Source organism: Maniola hyperantus, chromosome 21, assembly GCF_902806685.2.
Source record: "Maniola hyperantus chromosome 21, iAphHyp1.2, whole genome shotgun sequence".
Lineage (NCBI taxonomy): Eukaryota > Metazoa > Arthropoda > Insecta > Lepidoptera > Nymphalidae > Maniola > Maniola hyperantus.
Window position 1 is genome coordinate 7,123,664 of NC_048556.1, and position 17,743 is coordinate 7,141,406.

Here is a 17,743-nt window from a genome sequence, read left to right on the forward strand (position 1 = left end):
TATGGAGAAATCTCAGGCATGCAGGTTTCCTCACGATGTTTTCCTTCACCTTTAAAGCAAGTGATATTTTAATTACTTAAAAACGCACATAACTCCGATAAGTTAGAGGTGCGTGCCCGGGATCGAACCCCGACCTCCGATTGGAAGGTGGACGTCCTAACCACTAGGCTACCACGGCTTTATCATATCTCATATTACCTACTTATTAAACTTTGGCTTCCATCGAGACGCTTGTGTGGGCGGCTTGGGCGACTGAACGGAAGCATTTGAGCTTAATTTGACCGTTTCATTTATTATTTTTAAGTATAACAATTAAACTCTTTGTTGGATGGAGGTAAAAGCTTAAACAACGCGTCTGTGGGCAACATAGTATAATATGTATATCAGTTCATTGAAACATTCTTGCAAATCATTAACTACAAGTAGGTATTAGAAAATGCGGCAAACGTCTGTCGCAGACATCTGTAGCAAACAACAATTCCAAGGATTTTGATGATCGCCCACGATAGGAATAGAAGATACCTGCATAATTAAACATACATATTATATGTATAATTATTTATATACCTCCCTACTTAATACACGCGTCTATTCTCGCTCGTCTGTTATGTGCGATTGATCAATCAACATAAACACCTACCTGCGAAAGTGTCTATCTCTCAGTATGTCTGTTTGCTAGTTTTTCACGGACCATCTGCATCCGTTTAACCGATTTTAACAAAAGATACAAAGATAGCTCGCATCCCGGGCAAGGACATAGGCTACTTTTTGTCCCTGAAAATCAAAAAATACAACGGGATTTTTTACGTGGATGAATTTTCGAGCATCATCTATTTATATAAATAGCTTGCAACCCGGAAATGGTTATGTTACTTTTCCTCTCATAAAATCAAAGATTTCCTGCGGAGTTTAAACCACAGTCGCGGGCTTCATCTAGTTACTAGTATACATAATATAATATTGCATTTAATGCATAGGCGGGTCAGAATTTGCTCAGTGGAACAGGTTGCTATATTCTTGGAACAACTGCAATAATTTTAAATCAAAGACTGGTTTATAAATAAGTTATCACTATTCCCATTGAGCACATAGCTTTTGAATTAGTTTATTCTCAGACTAGGCGCCTATATAGAATGTAAAGGTACAAGCTAGGTATAGCTTTTGGTAGGTACAACCATGGTAGATTAAAAAAATACAATATTTTCTTCCGGAGTTTCAACCGCATCTTCTCAATAGAATCTGTTTTCCGAATCGGGTGCAATGGTGATTCTAGCATTACAAGCAGTTATCTTAGTAGTAAGAAAATGCTGATTTAACTTTTCAAAATAATACATATTCCTATACTAAACATAAAGTTCTTAGTTAATATATTGATATTTAAAGCCTAAGTAGTTACTTAATATTAAATGATATTTCTTCGTATTTCCACTAAATTTCAACATGAGGCTATTCAAGGGCCGGGTCAACAGATTCCTGAAATGGCTGGCAACGCATTCGTGGTTCCTCTGGAAATGTTTGTGGGCGGCATTTGCAGCGAAGTCCAAAGGAGGGAGATAAAATTAAAAATATACTTAGTGAACCAATGAAACCTCAAGCTGACATAGATGACTACTTAATAGGTAGTTATCACTACCCCTATTATAAATGTGAAAGTGTGTTTGTTTGTTGGTTTAATGATTTGTCCTTCAATCACGTCGCAACGGAGCAACGGATCGACGTGATTTTTCATGATGATTTTTCACGGGTATAGTTTAAGACGTGGAAAGGGACATAGGCAACTTTTTATCCCGGAAAATCAAAAGCGCAATACACATTGAGCCGGCCGGGCCGCCGACATATGTCGGCAACTTTTTGTCGGAAGTCTAGTTGGCGGCTTCACATATTACAAGTCGGAAAATTTGGTCAGCGGCATGTCGGCGGCTTGAGATGAGAAATTTATTTGGCAGTCAGTGATTGCAGCGTGTCAATGCCGGGCAACTGAGCGCAGGCGTACCCAAGCCGCCAACATGTCGGCGGGTAACACGCGCGGGCGCATGTTGCCGACATGACATGATTCTTTTCATACAGGCCACCGGGTTGTGTCACCGGACTTTGTCGGCGGCCCGGCGGGCTCAATGTGTATTGCGCTAAAGAGTTCCCACGGGATTTTTAACAACCGAAATCCACGTGTACGAGATCGCGGGCATCAGCTAGTTCTTAATATTATTCATAGCAACTAGCAAGTAGCAACCAATTTAAAATCACAACTCGTTCAACCAAATTCAATCTAATACCTAAGTACCTACTAGGATTTTTTTCATTAAAAATTGTCAATTTTGCGCATTGCCTATCAAGCTAACATCCTGCGGATTATGTTATATATAATTATATTATCAGTGTTATCAACATCCTATGTCCTAAAGGTCTCGAATTGTTCAGTAGCGGGAAGAGCACCAGCCATGTGGCGTCTCCTTGTTTTAATTTTCGTAACTTCTACGAGTATTTGTGATGGACAGAATTACAAAAGTGAGTAATTAAAATAAAAATATCCTTAATAGGTACCTATACTTTACGTTACGCACCTTTATGTTTTTAATATCCCAATAGCTAAGCTATTATGAAAACCATTTCATGAGAACACAATCATTCTGAAAATACTTATACATAATATATGGATAGTTTTTCTATATGGATTCAATATTCGATCAACTGGTACTTAGTTTCTTTCTACCTTCGGCACTAAATACAACCCTTTGTGGGTCTTGTTGACTCTTGGCCTTTTCTATGGTTTTTTTTCATTCCATTCTATCCTTTACTTCTTTCTTCGATGATGTACATCATTAGGTAGAATAAGCAAACTGTTCATTTTTCTTTTCATTTTTTGTAGATTTTCTTTCACGCATGCATCAAACTTTTTTGGTTTTTTAGCAATTATTATGCAGGATCTTTTAAGCCCAATCGTCTAAAATATCTAATATTTATGTCGTAACTCGTAATCCGTCGCTATATATATCGATGTCGAGGCGATGCACGACTTTTGGTTGTCCATTGGATACTGGATTCTGGATTCGGTCGGTCTTTTGTACTGATTTCCATTTTTCATACTTCAGAGTAGTGAGCCTCTAGCTTCCTATAACTTTTTTGTTACGTAGTGTTAACAAATTGTATTTATTTAGGAACGGAAATGCACAGTAAAGTTTTAGTGAACTCTGATAGGTACCTAATCAACTTTTTTTTATAAATTTTACGTTCACTAGGTTGTTCATAGAAAGGATTAGTAACTATAGTCCAGTTTTTTTACAGCTGATTTGCTGGATCCAGAATGGCAGGAAGTGGTGTCGGCGGGAGGCATGCACATCGGCCACGGACGTACCAAGAGATTCGTAGAGCTAAATGAGAACCAGGTTTATATTTTCATTTACAATTTTTTAAAGATATGTTTTAGAAAGATATTCAACATCAAGTTGTTGCAAATACGTTAACGGATGACAGAAGTGAGTGGAAGAAAGACATATTGTTGTGCCGACCCCACGTAGCGTGGGATAAGGTAAGGAAGAAGTACCAAAAATCTTGAATTTCTATGGACCTGATAATAATAGGTTCCTATAGGACAATGCCCATTACCATCCATCCAGTGTCTATTGTCCATACCCTGACATTTTGAAATAGTCCTGCACCCAGCGGAAATTATAGCTCAGTGATTCAGTTCACAATTAATTTAGATTAAGATTGCCAAGTCTCTACGCAATAGCATCTTTACTCCCTTGAGTACTACACAACTACACACATCGATGGAAAAGAAACAAGACACCATTAACAGAGACATAAAAGAGACGACAAAAGACAGCTATAACATTTTCCTAACCATAAAAACAGCACTAAAAACTCTAGCGCTTGTAAATGGTGGTCATCGAATGACCGTAGCTTCATCACACTTAACCGTTGTGCGAAAGACATTTGAAATTTGAATGATTGTCGCATTCAAATGGGAGAGAGTATACAAATTCGATTATGTGAATTGTGACCATTTTAATTTAGCGAGACGACGCGCGGCGCCTGCGAGTCGCACCCACGCTCACACTTGGTACTTATCTAATACCTACCTATTGATATACCTCGAACAGGGGCCGAAATTTTTATGATAACCAGATTTATTATTTGTAGTTACCTACTACAATATCTATCTGGGTTTATGGTTTGGTTTTATTGCCTCCAAATTTTCAATTTAGATCTTCAATCGTCAACTTTATTTCTTGGCTACAGCTATTAGTTTCGCTCTTATTTATTACAGGTTTCTACTATATTATCTCCTTCTATAATAATTATTTTTATGTTATTTTCTTCACTTCCTTGCTATGGTGAGTTATATCCTAGTTAGGTAATTAGACTACCGCACACAGTTTCTATGCGACTTCATGATTTTCATAACATAACTTATGAATGCATTAAGTACCTAGGTATTAGCTATCTATTGTTAACTATCGTTGTTTCGTAGTTACGTAGTTTATGGCTAGTGTAGATATCATACTTGTAACCATCCAGTCGGCAGTCATCTCCAAAGGTAAGATCATAATCACCGTTAAATTACTTTATTCAATATATTTATATATTTTGCAAAAAGAAGTCAACAATTCAACTTTTGTTCCCAGCCGAATATACCTTACCAGGCCTGTCTCCTTCCCAACGGCGCCAGCGGTCACTGTCGCCATCTGCATTACTGCATTCAGGATGACTTCAAGAAGGATTTCATGAAGTTCATGGATTACCTTTGTATCATCAACCACGCGTAAGTGTCCTTAGTCAAAAACAAAATGTCTTTGTCCTTAGTGTAGGTAGTTTTATTTATTTTTGTACATAGGTACTTAATATTTCTTTCAAACTAATATTGAAATTAAGTAGGCCAAGGTGAACCTTGTGTCTCTAATAGAAGTTCCTTCCAGCCTCCCTTATAATTTGGGTAATTTCTCTATTCTATTACGAACTTATAATTTCTACATTGAGTCGAAATATTATGTCTAATCTGCTGGAAGGCTTCGTCTTTGACAGTACAAAGCTTCGTTGCCAAGCGATGTAGCCTTCCGGTAAAATTACACGTTGAATCGGAATAGGGGTGTTGGTTTAATAATAACTTCCATTTTAGACTGAATCCTTACTTAAAACCAGGCGAGATCGCAGTCAAGGTCACAAGGATTGACACTGAATAAATCAACGATATAACCTGAACTGAAATTCTTTGGTAATTTGTTTGGCCCTATTCCCTATTTTTGGCCGTATTCAAATGCCATATGCATAAACAGGCATAGTCAAGGAACTCTTTGGGCATGGCTTAAATAACATCTCCCGCTAGCTTTCCAGTTCCCGCATAAATTAAGTCGTGGATGAAAATAGCAGGAGGCGCAAAACTTCTTCTTTTCGCATTTGGATAGAGTAATAATTATTATGTAACATTCCTATTTTCGTAGAGCCATCGGTGTTTGCTGCCCTGACGGTAGAGGTGAAGGGAATCCTGACGCTTTAGCAGGAGACCTGCCTGCCACTGCCCCAAGGGAAGAAAATGATCTATCACTCAAGATAGACCGCGCTGAAAACAGAGGTCTGTAATGTTTTGATTAAAACGCATTATCAATTTGAACAGTTGTTTTATTTGAACACCCTGTATGTAATATAAAAAATCGATTAAGTTTAAAAATTATTATCATAATTAATTTATGATGAAAAATAGACAAGCCATATTAGTTCTGAGAAAAATGTGCACTAACAATCGTTCTATCAATTTGTGGCAGGACTTGATAAACAATTAGGATTTAGAGAATCACATTTCAGTTGAATAACAAGACATCATCAAAAAATTAAATATTCAATTATTTAGATACAAATAAAACAACTGGTGATAACGGAAGAATAATAATATTTTTATGAAAGCGAGATAAAAAAAATTAATAACAAATATTGACTTATATGAACAGTACAATTTACTAACAACAGACAAAACTGATATTAACTTCTTAAAAAAAGAGTAAGTTTGTATTTGAATTATAGGCCCTTATTGCTTTCGTCAGTAAATTTGCCTAACTTGTTAGAAGCTCTCGTAAATTGCAGGTTGCGGTTTGAGCACCCGAAACCAAGGCAGGATAACTGGCGCCCAGCAGGCGAACCCTCGCGAGTGGCCCTGGATGGCCTCCATCACCCCTGACGGCTTCGAGCAGTACTGCGGAGGAGCACTTATCACCGACAGACATATACTCACCGCCGCTCATTGTGTCATTAGGTAAACCACGTTTTTCCCTGAGAGAGAGATATTCTATTCAGGCCCTAAAATATATATATATTTTTTTTTTATTCAGATACAAGTTAGCCCTTGACTGCAATCTCACCTGGTGGTAAGTGATGATGCAGTCTAAGATGATAGCGGGCTAACCTGGAAGGGGTATGGCAGTTTTTATTAAACCCATACCCCTTTGGTTTCTACACGGCATCGTACCGGAACGCTAAATCGCTTGGCGGCACGGCTTTGCCGGTAGGGTGGTAACTAGCCACGGCCGAAGCCTCCCACCAGCCGATATCCCCAAGACCAAACGGCCTACAGCCAAATTCTGTACAGATCTGTTTTGTGGTTAGATCGTAAAAAGGTAACAGATAGACAGACAAAAACACCAAATACTCGCGGAAAATGAAAAATATCAGTCTAAGAAGTTCTTAATCTACTTTTTTATTATCAAGAACTTTGTATTTTAACTATTCAATTTATTAAAGAAAAGTTATAGAAAGTTACTGCCCCCGTTCACAAAAATATTCACAAGTTTTTAGAATGCTTTTAAGTACCCCCTTAAAAACATTCCGAAAAACTTTGAAAAATGTCGACTCACACTCGACATTAATTTCCCTTTTCGGATATCTACAGATGGACTGCTGAGGAACTGTTCGTACGTCTTGGTGAATACGACTTCAAACGTAGCAACGATTCCCGCTCCTACAACTTCAGGGTTATTGAGATACGTCGTCACGAGTTGTTCGACAAATCCAATTACCACCACGATATCGCCATACTGAAACTGCATAGGCCAGCCGTATTCAATACCTATGTCTGGCCTATTTGCTTACCACCACGTGGTTTGCCGATGGACGGCGAAGTTGCTACCGTTATCGGTAAGTATGTAAACTGGTAGTCCCCATTTGTGTTTATATTCCGTTTTGCACTATTCATATTTCAAAGATACTAAAACCGATTGAGCGTATGATCATACTAACATTGGTAAGCTATCGTATCATATCATATCATATGTATCTCGCGACAGGCTTGCGACAGGCGTAAATCTCGCTATCATTGCTGTCAAACGTCACACGTAACAGCGGCTAGAGAGAGACAGCAATAGCCACAAATCAAAATAAGAAGAAGAAAAGAAGAAAGAAAGAAAGAAAAGACGTTTATTAATACAAATTATGCCACACATCACAACTTAAAGCTAAGAGCTGGTTGTTCCGGCGCTTCTTCCACCTGAGAACAAGCAAAAGAAGCGCCGGAACAAACTGTTATATTGTGTGGCACAACCCGAAAAAAGGGTCCCAGCTCAGCATTATGCTGTATGCCTTGTTGCACAAGGACATACAGCGCTGATTTTCAGCTGGTACCCTGAACCGGGTGACGCCACGGATTATAAACTAATGATAACTAAACTAATGAAACACACGGAAACATAAAAAATTAATAAAATAAAAAATCACTAACTAACAACTATACTTATTAATGACTATACTAACACAGACTGTAACTATACTAGTTATTACTAAAACAAAGACTAAGCACACATACATAATTATATTATAGGTATATAAATATTATCTTAATATAAATGTTAACACCAGGTTAACAGAAGAGAGACAGCAAATGAATTGTTGCATTGCTACTGCAACGTTTCACGTAATCACCCCGCGGATCTTTTTAACGAGATTGTTTGGTTTAAAAAGGATGGGGCACGCAATGGTATGGAGGTCCACACAGCAAAATATTAATGGAAGTATCTGTACCAATTTGGAACAAAGCAAGCTGTATCACCTCCTTTACTGACTCAGTTTTCAATGAAACTATTTGTGCCGGTGGCAAGGAAGGAGGAAAGGATGCTTGTCAGGTAAGTTTTAAACCTATAGCACAGAATTTATTATTATAGTACTACGTACCTATAGGAGTAATGCGTTACTTATGGGTTAATCTAAATAAGCTTAACCGTAAACAAGGTCAATCACATCGAAATAGAATGTCAATTTAATTAATAAGTCATTATATTACATTACTAACTGCCGTACTCAGAGTCGCTTAATCATTACTTAAGTTTAGTTAAAACGAGACCTCTCACATAAATCCGTCTCGTTTTAACTCAATTTTAAGTAACGATTAGCGACTCTGAGTACGACAGTTAGTAGACTTCGTAATTCTACTCTGCGACTTTGCCTTTTTAAGGCTCCCACTGTAAACTTGCGCTATAGCTTGGGAAATCTTTATTTCAGTCACAAATAACACTGTGTTTAATAAATTAATTTAATAAGTTTCATTGGGGTGATCAAATATTTTTTTTCAAAAACTCTTTCAAATGGTTTGTAAGTATTATGTTGACAAATATAGAATTAAATATCAACACTACAGCAAATTCAAATCTTTGTGTAATTGCTTGTACCATTTACGAAGACAAACACTCAACTCAACAAAGCTATAATCCACAAAAACATTTTTACTAGGAGGATCTAAGACTTTCCCACATAACTTTAGTATATGGGATTATTCAGGGGAAACTGAAGGAAAATATCGTGAGGAAACCTAGTTGTCTGAGAATTCTCCATAGTGTTCTCAAAGGTGTGTGAAGTCAGTTGGCCAGCGCAGCGTGGTGGACTATGGTCTAAACTCATCTCATTCCGAGAGGAGACCTGGGCTCAGTAGTAGGAAGCGATGGGTTGATCACGATGACACACAATTTTCCAGGGTGACAGCGGCGGTCCCCTGATGTACCAGATGTCAAGCGGGCGCTGGGCGGTGGTGGGCGTGGTGTCGTGGGGCATCCGCTGCGGTGAGCCCAACCACCCCGGCCTCTACGCGCGCGTTGACCAATACCTCGAGTGGATCCTCCGGAACTCTATATTTTAAATCCCTTAAAGGGGATGTGTGACAAGTTCATAATTTGATCGCTTACAAGATTCAGTAGAGTCTACAGTTATATTACAATTTTTAGAAGTGCAATAAACAAATAAATAGATATTTGTTTCATTTATTTATTTTAACTCCGTTGTTGTTGTTGTTAATGTACAATGTTCCCAAATCAAGCAGTCGAATCTGAAGTTGTAACATAGCGTTCTGCGCAGGTAGCGCAGGTCATAGACTAAGGATTTTAAATACGCTAGCTCAGCTGAAATCTGTTTATTACAAAGCGTACCTAGTAATACGCATCGTCAGATTGGAGTCTACCTTCAGTAAGTAGACCCAGCACACTCCTATAAATATTTCTGTACTATTCTAATTTGTAAACCTTACCTACAGTTTTCTTACAAGAGGTATACTTGAATATTTTTTTGCTTCTGTAATTGTACGACAACTATTGTACAATTTTGACGCAATTTGGGAACAAATAAAACAAGACTATTTAAAAATAGACTATTTTTTACTCTTTGTCTTACAAAACTTCAGCAATAATATGAAATCAATCAGGCTATCTTATTTAAACAATTATGTAGGTGCCTAGTGCCTACTTAACTTATCTATCTATCTAATCAAATAATATTTATATACAGTTTTTACAGACGGTTAGTTACTACTACTATTATTATTAACTAAAAATGTGTTTGTGTCAACCACAAAAATCTAACTTACCACGATTGCCATCTCGACCTGTCGTATGTATGTATGTATGTACCTAGTTCAACAAGAAACAATTAAATATCTTACCAATTACCTTATGATTATTTAGATTTCAGTGGTTTTAGAATACACATTTAATCTAATATCATGAATCCATCTCAATCAATTCACGTCAGGCGGAAGTTACGTCACATGAGTAGATATTTACTCTTTGGTTAAGTAACGGTTACCGTTATTAGAATACCCGGCTGAGTTTGTTGTGGGCTCTTCTCAGAACTGCTGACATTCAAAAAGTGTACAATGGTACTTACCTAATTTGGATAAATGATTTGACTTTATAATATTGAACTTTGAACATTAAAACAACTAGGTACTTAATAGAAGGAAAATGGATTGTCAGGCTTTCTAAAAGTAGGTAGCAAAATTTTACCTTTGTCAAGGAGCTTTGAAAACTAACTTGCGCTACCCACATTGCTTTTTTGGTGGTCAAAAAGTTAACGGTAACGAAACATTTAGTTTAGCATAGGCTGTGTACAATAGAATTAGCTATAATATGTCCCGTCCCTGAAGTACCTAACGTTAAAGTCACAACGTAGGTAAGGTAATCAGTTCTCCGCACTCCTCTATGGCTTGTAATATGTCGAGCACCTGTTTCTTTTCGAGAATGGGGTGGAAGGTGAACGCCAATCGGAAGAAGTTCTTCCGTTTCCGCAGAGGGGAGTATGCTACCATAGCTCGAGATGTGAGCGTCAACTGTTCCTTGATTTTTGGGATGATCTGAAAGTTAAGAAAAGTTAAGCTGGTTTAAAAGCGCTGCAAATGGTTAATAGCTGATTCCTCAAAATTTCTTTGATTTCGGTAGTTATATTGTATGCTTAGCTAGATTAAAAATTAACAAGATATCCGTAACTTAAAATTCAAAATCTGAATCAAATTCTTTAGTGTTTCGCGTTCAAGCAGAGTGAACTAGTTCAAGTCAAAATAACTTATAGATATATACATGCTGACTGACATATATAAAAGCAGAAGATTTTTACTTGAAGAAAAGGGAACTAAAAAATTGGACAATACTAAATCGAAACCCACCTTATGCATAGTGTCCCACCACTCTTGATTTTCCTCTTTCTTTCTCATAAAACTCGGAATGTACCAGAAGCATACATTAGGGCACTGTAAAGACGCTGAGACAAGTCTGAAACCGTCTGTACGAGCAACAGTTTGGATGCAGAACTCTGCTATTTCCATCACATGGTCTGTGAGGAGATTGAGGCCTATATCTCCACGAGCTTTCCATATCATCCACAGTTTAAATGCATCGACCTGTAAAAATACATTATGACAGCAATTGATTGTGATATTAACAAATTGTGTGTGCGTGTGATATTTAAAATACAAATGTTGGTTTAAACTGAGTATCAGAACAAGCACAGTAGCTAAGAAAGATGTCATAACACTTCCTATAAGACAGGAGGATTCATCTGTCAAAGATTTTACAGAATAGTAAAATTTTTAGACCTAAGTAGTGGTTTAAACTGTATCGTGACTATAGCATGTCAGTCAGACTTCATCCTCGAACTTGAAGGATTATTTTTACCTTTCTTCCACACTGGATGCTCTTATCCCCAGTGTCATAGCTGACGTCATAAAACTTATCTTGTTGAAACAAGTACTGCGCAGCGGCCGCGTTTGCCTCGTGTAGTAAACCCTTTTCTCGAAGAAGGAATACTGAACATTGCAGTGGCACTCCCATCATTTTGTGTGGATTCCATGATATGGAATTGGCACTGTAATATATAAGATATTTACTTACTATATAAAGTGCACCAGAGGTACCTAATATCTCTTGATGAATGAAAAGACTTGAGACTTGAGAGTGGCTGCCATGACCAATGTTTGTTCAGAAGAATATTACTAGATTGGTACCAAACACCAAGCATCAAATAGAACTTAACCTTTAAAAATTAGTTAAAATACTATTTAGCATAAATAGAGCTCCTTAGTAAAGTATTCGAGAAAAAAAAATATTCACCGTTCTATCCCTTGCAACTTGTTTCGAAACTTTTTTGATAACATCAAACTTCCACCCCAGCACGCCTGAAAAATATTATCCGAATTTATTCGTAGGTATCTGAAAACTATTTTGTATTGTCATCATCAAGAAAGATGAAAATGTGCAAGAATCTAGGCTCTCTCTATCAACTTAAGGTAGATTTCAAAGTAGGTATAGGCAATGTTCAGAAATCCAAAAGGTTGGCGGTACAAATCTCCATCTATTACACTGTTGTCATAAGCGTGATATACTTCAAAAGGAAATGATAACAAAAAACAAATAGTCTCAGGTATTGTGAGTTGTGACACAGCATTAGCCACATCGTATAGATATTCGTAAGCGCATTTGATTCTTTTGTTTCATTACTTACATCAACATGCATCCACACACCATATTTTTCACAAATCGCAGCAACAGCGTTCAGATCATCAATGGCTCCAAGTACAGTAGTACCTGCAGTCGCATTAACCATTACGGGATGCTTCCCATTTACCAACTCCTGTTGGAGAGCTGACTCTAGTTCTGACGTTAACATCTGGCCTCGGTCGTTTGTCTTTATTACTTTGACATTCTCTGTACCAAAGCCGAGCCAATGTGCAGCTTTCATTATGGAATAATGGCTCTGAAAAATAAAAATATTTTTTAAATACTTAGTCGATATAATCGGGGCAATCTTTTTTATATTTGTCGACAAGTTAAAGTTCACTTGATCACGATCTCTGTAATGGTACTTAATTTACGATCCAAGCTAAGTTAACTAACAGGCTAACTTTTTGTTTGTACCAGAATGTTGTAACAATAAAGAGAAAAAGAAAGTAAAAGTGGACAGGAAAGCACTTGTTTCTTGTTGTCTAACTAGAAGCGCTTAGTTGGAAATGGAATGCCAGTATTATTTTAGTTAAGGCCTTTTATAGGTTCCAACGCGGTGCGATACCGGAACATTAAACTCGGTTTACACATAATTGATTAGTAAGATAAGATATTTCTTACATCCTCAGAAGTAAAAATGACCATCTCAGGCAAACCACGCATGCCTTTCCTCTTAATGTCAGGGAATGCTTTAAACCGGGCTGCGACTAGCGCGTACAACATCGATATGCTTCCTCCAGGACTGAAGATACCGTCTCCTTTAGGAATACCAAAAAGTTTGAGGATATGATCGAGAACTTTCAACTCTATGAGGGTGAAAACTGGCGCAACTTCAAATGTATATCTGGAATACAAAATTGAATTTCAACATACCGAGTACCTTATACTTACTAATATTATACGCTTTTCTACCTTACATAGTAAAAACCACATTTATTCCTCTTTAGGTATGCATTTGATATTACTTATAAGCATTCATATAAAAGAAACCTTGCATTTTTTCTAAATATAGAGATACTTCTTCTAATTATAATGTTTAAGTACTACCTACTTTCATGCTTTATAATATGTAGGTATCTACTAAGGAAGATTTATTCTCATATACTTAATATCATCTCATCTCTTATAATATTATCATCATCTCAATTCTTAAGCCATCGCCGCCGGCCCACTACTAAGAACGCGTCTCCTCTTAGAGGTCTAGGCCAAGGAGACTACCAGCTGGCTAAGTGCAGATTGGCAGACGTCACACTCACACACTTTTGAGTACATTATGTGGAACTCTCAGGCATATAAGTTTTCTCTCGATGTTTTCCCTTCACCGCTAAAACTTGGTAATATTTGATTACTTAAAACTCCGAACACCTTATCATATTATCTCTAGCGATTTTTTTAACATATAGAACTTGAGTTAATGGGATCACAGCACTTACTGGCTAGTATTAAACGCTTCTGCAATCCATGCTCCAGCGAGGCCGTAAGGATCTGTCCCGCCGTACAGTTGGTTTCTGAACGTTGGCTTGTTCGTCTTCACGCTGTATCGTAGCACTTTCCGCACGGCTGCCTCGAGCTCCCGGTCATTTAGCTGCTTCGATATGTCCAGATCTTTGCGTAATATTTCCTGTGAATCCATACTTAATATTATAAATGCGAAAGTGTGTCTGTCTGTCTATCTGTTTGTCTGTCTGTCTGTCTGTTTGCTAGCCTTTCACGTCCCAACCGTTTAACCGATTATGACAAAATATTGTACAGCTATAGCTTGCATCCCGGGAAAAGACATAGGCTACTTTTTATCCCAGAAAATCAAAGAGTTCCCACGGGCATCATCTAGTTTGTAATAAACTAGATGATACAATAGCAATGCGAGAAGGAAAACATCGTGAGGAAACGTGCATGCCTGAGTTCTCCATAACTACTCTATGTCCATAATGTTCTCAAAGGTGTGTGAAGTCTGCCAATCCGCCCTTGGCCAGGCGTTCCAGACCCTTCAAACATTCAAACCCTTCTCATTCTGAAAGGAGACAAGTACCTACTCAGTAGAGGGCCGTGGGCAGGTTGTGATGAGACAGTTATAGGGTCAGCGTGAGGATACAGTCATAATATTCTTGCTACCATTCCATGCAGCATAATTTGTGTTCCATACCTACCTATCAGTACCGAAAGTAGCGAAAGTGTGTTTGTTTGAAGGTTTGTTAGTTTATTGGTTTGTTGGTATGTCCTTCAATCACGTAGCAACGGAGCAATGGATCGATATGATTTTTTGCATGGGTGATTTTAAGACCTGGAGAGTGTCACGCTACTTTTTATCCCGGAAAATCAAAGAGTTCCCACGGGATTTTTAAAAACCTAAAACCACGCGTACGAAGTTGCGGGCATTAGCAAGTCTACAATAAATTAGATTAGGATATAGCTATAATGTTTATTGTAGGTAACATTTTCAGTAGGAAAAAATGGAATTGTACGCGACAGGTCGAGAATCGAGATGTTAATCGGAGCAGGAGGCGAGGGGACGCCCCGCACTATCTATCCCGCGCTATCCCGCACCGGGTTAGTGGGTGTGCGGGGCGTTCCCACCCCGATTGCTAAATATCGACCTGTCGCGTACTATAAGTACCACGATAAAATAGGTACCTAGGTAATAGTGGGAACCCTGAACCATAGAGGTTGTTGATCTGACCGGGTCAAGAATGGAACAAAGATTTATTAGCTTTAATTATTATTGTTATAATAAACGATATCAATTATATTAATATTATAATTGCATAGCCTTTATCAACCCGGAAATTGGTAGTGCATATTACTACTTATAATTACTATCACTACCCATATTATAAATACGAAAGTGTGTTTGTTTTTTGGTTTGTCCTTCAATCACAACGGAGCAACGTATTGACGTGACTTTTTGCATGGGTAAGTTCACTTACCTAGTTAAAGATCTGGAGAGTGACATAGGCTACTTTTATCCCGAAAAATCTAAGAGTTCCCACGGGATTTTTAAAAACCTAAATCCACGCTGACGAAGTCGCGAACATCAGCTAGTAAGTAAATAAAGTAAACAATCTTTGAGATACATTCTTATCGTAAGTACTTAGATGGTAAGTAGGTAGAACGTATTTGTACTGCATGCGCCTTTTTAGGGTTCCGTACCTCAAAAGGAAAAACGGAACCCTTATAGGATCACTTTGTTGTCTGTCTGTCTGTCTGTATGTCTGACAGACATTCGGGGAAAAATCTGAAAACCGTGAATTTGTGGTTACATCACACAAAAAAATTAAATTGTGGTCGTGAACTAATAATTAGTATTTTCAATTTTGGAAGTAAGATAACTATATCAAGTGGGGTAACATATGAAAGGTCTTCATCTGTGCATTTTGAAACAGATTTTTATTTATTTTTATGCATCATAGTTTTTGAAATATCGTGCAAAATGTCGAAAAATACGACTGAAGTACGGAACCCTCGTTGCGCGAGCCTGACTCGCACTTAGCCGGTTTTTATTTTTATTCGATGACAGTATAAATGTTAGCCTGCTGTAAGATAGGTTGCATGCATGCCTGCATGTGACAATGCAGTCTTGATTGAAGCGGGATAACCTGGACGTGGTATCACTTTCTTTCACCATCGTACTGGAATGCTAAACGCTTGAAGTAAAACCTTTGCCGCTTCTTTGCCGATTGTTTCTAATTTGTTTTATTGTTAGCGGCAGAGATGTGCCTTCGTAGGTAGGTACATAGTACATACAACAATTAGAGTTATGAGTTCAATTAAACTGCCATGCCCTTTCCATGTTACCCTGCTTCCATCTTAGGTGCAACGCACACCAGCAGAGCCAAGGCGCAACGACTTTCTTGATAATAACTCAAACTTACTAGCTGATGCCCGCGACTTCGTAGGTAGTGGATTTAGGTTTGTAAAAATCCCGTGGGAACTCTTTGATTTTTCTTGATAAAAAGTCAACGTCACTCTCCAAGTCCCATGCAAAAAATCATTTCGATCCGTTGCTCAGTTGCGAGGTGATTGAAGGACAAACTAACAAACCAAAAAGACTCCACGTTTGTATTCAATAACCACTAGGTAAAATCGCAGTCAAGGGTTTCTACTTGTCATTAAAAAAAATTAGGAAAAAATTACACTCTAAAATGATTACTTACCTCTAATTCCTTTGGATGCTTGAATTGGATAAGGGGAGTCTCTTGACCTGACTCTTGTTTTACGATACCCAGAACATTGTCCAAAAACGTGTGTCCATTCGCGTCCATTATACTTAAAAAATTTACGCAGCTTAACGTACTCGTACAATCTCGGTAAATTATATTTAAAAGAAACCTAACAAATACGTTAACCGTAAAATATTAACCAGGCTCACTGAATAAGTAAACAAGGAAACGTTTAGAATTCAAACATGTGCGGTTCGACCAAAGAACCGGTCGTGACTGCAGTGCTAAAGAGATGGAGTCGGAAAAGCTCCATTAGCGAGAATATTATACTTAGAACCTAATTGATATTACAATTTACAATCATATTATAAGAGTCGTATTCTTATACAAACTAGATTATGCACGCGACTTCTTCTGCGTGGATTTAGATTTTTTAAATCCCGTGGGAACTCTTTGCTTTTCCGTATCGATATATAAATGACAAGATATGGTCAAGCGAACAAATTCTTTCACGGTTTTGGAACCAAATAAATTAGCGCCACTTCTTAGATACTAATGAACGACCCGTTCGAAATCCAGACGTCACTGCAGAGGTTGCATTGGTGCTAAAGCACCACTGAGTCGGTGCCATTTTGTTTGTTCAATAGCCCTGTCCGTACGAAGTAATATGATATAAGTTCAATGCTTCGGGATTAAAAAAGTAGCCTATGTCCTTCCCTGTGATGCAATCTATCTCTGTACCAATTTCATCGAAGTAAGTCACGGATGAGCCGTGAAAGGACAGACAGACAGATAGACGGGCAGACAGACATACACACTCTTGCATTTATAATATTAGTATGGATATGGATTACGAAAGTGTGTGTATCTGTCTGTCTGTTACCTTTTCAAGGCAGATCCGTTTGACCAATTTTTCCGTTTAACCTGTATTTGCGCACACACTACTTACAATTATGTTCTCTAGAATTCTGTGCTAGAATTTCTTACGTCGTTGTTGTCGTGGTTGGAAATGATATTATGTTTCACTAGCTTATGCCCGCAATTTCGTCCGCGTGGTCTACACAAATTTAATACCCCTATTTAACATTGCATTTTCAAAAATCCTTTCTTAGCGGATGTCTGCGTCATAATAGCCATCTGCATGCCAAATTTCAGCCCGATACGTCAAGTAGTTTGAGCTGTGCGCAGATAGATCAGTCAGTCAGTCAGCTTTTCCTTTTATATATTTAGATAATTTATTTTTATATCCCCAAAAATCTTCCATATACCTTTCACCAAATCACATCTAGGAAATCAAGCCCCAATTATGCGTATATGTGCAAAATTGGACGAAATATCAAAAAAGAT

General features: G+C 37.8%; 2 protein-coding genes across 2 annotated transcripts; one reads left to right on the forward strand and one right to left on the reverse strand.

Annotated features, from left to right (window-relative positions):
• The first annotated feature begins 2,378 nt into the window (after window positions 1–2,378).
• Window positions 2,379–9,217, forward strand: LOC117992562 (venom protease-like). The gene is made up of 8 exons (XM_034980286.2): window positions 2,379–2,505; window positions 3,283–3,383; window positions 4,629–4,765; window positions 5,442–5,572; window positions 6,079–6,247; window positions 6,881–7,125; window positions 7,945–8,105; window positions 8,951–9,217. The coding sequence occupies exons 1-8, from the start codon at window positions 2,439–2,441 to the stop codon at window positions 9,110–9,112; spliced, it is 1,173 nt and encodes a 390-aa protein (XP_034836177.1). The 5' UTR covers window positions 2,379–2,438; the 3' UTR covers window positions 9,113–9,217.
• A 387-nt stretch (window positions 9,218–9,604) lies between these two features.
• LOC117992351 (glutamate decarboxylase 2) lies at window positions 9,605–16,706 on the reverse strand. Its single transcript, XM_034980030.2, has 8 exons — window positions 16,391–16,706; window positions 13,673–13,860; window positions 12,861–13,083; window positions 12,241–12,492; window positions 11,850–11,914; window positions 11,415–11,604; window positions 10,907–11,140; window positions 9,605–10,597 (listed from the first exon to the last, which is right to left on the reverse strand). The coding sequence occupies exons 1-8, from the start codon at window positions 16,496–16,498 to the stop codon at window positions 10,406–10,408; spliced, it is 1,452 nt and encodes a 483-aa protein (XP_034835921.1). The 5' UTR covers window positions 16,499–16,706; the 3' UTR covers window positions 9,605–10,405.
• Between the last annotated feature and the right edge of the window lie 1,037 nt (window positions 16,707–17,743).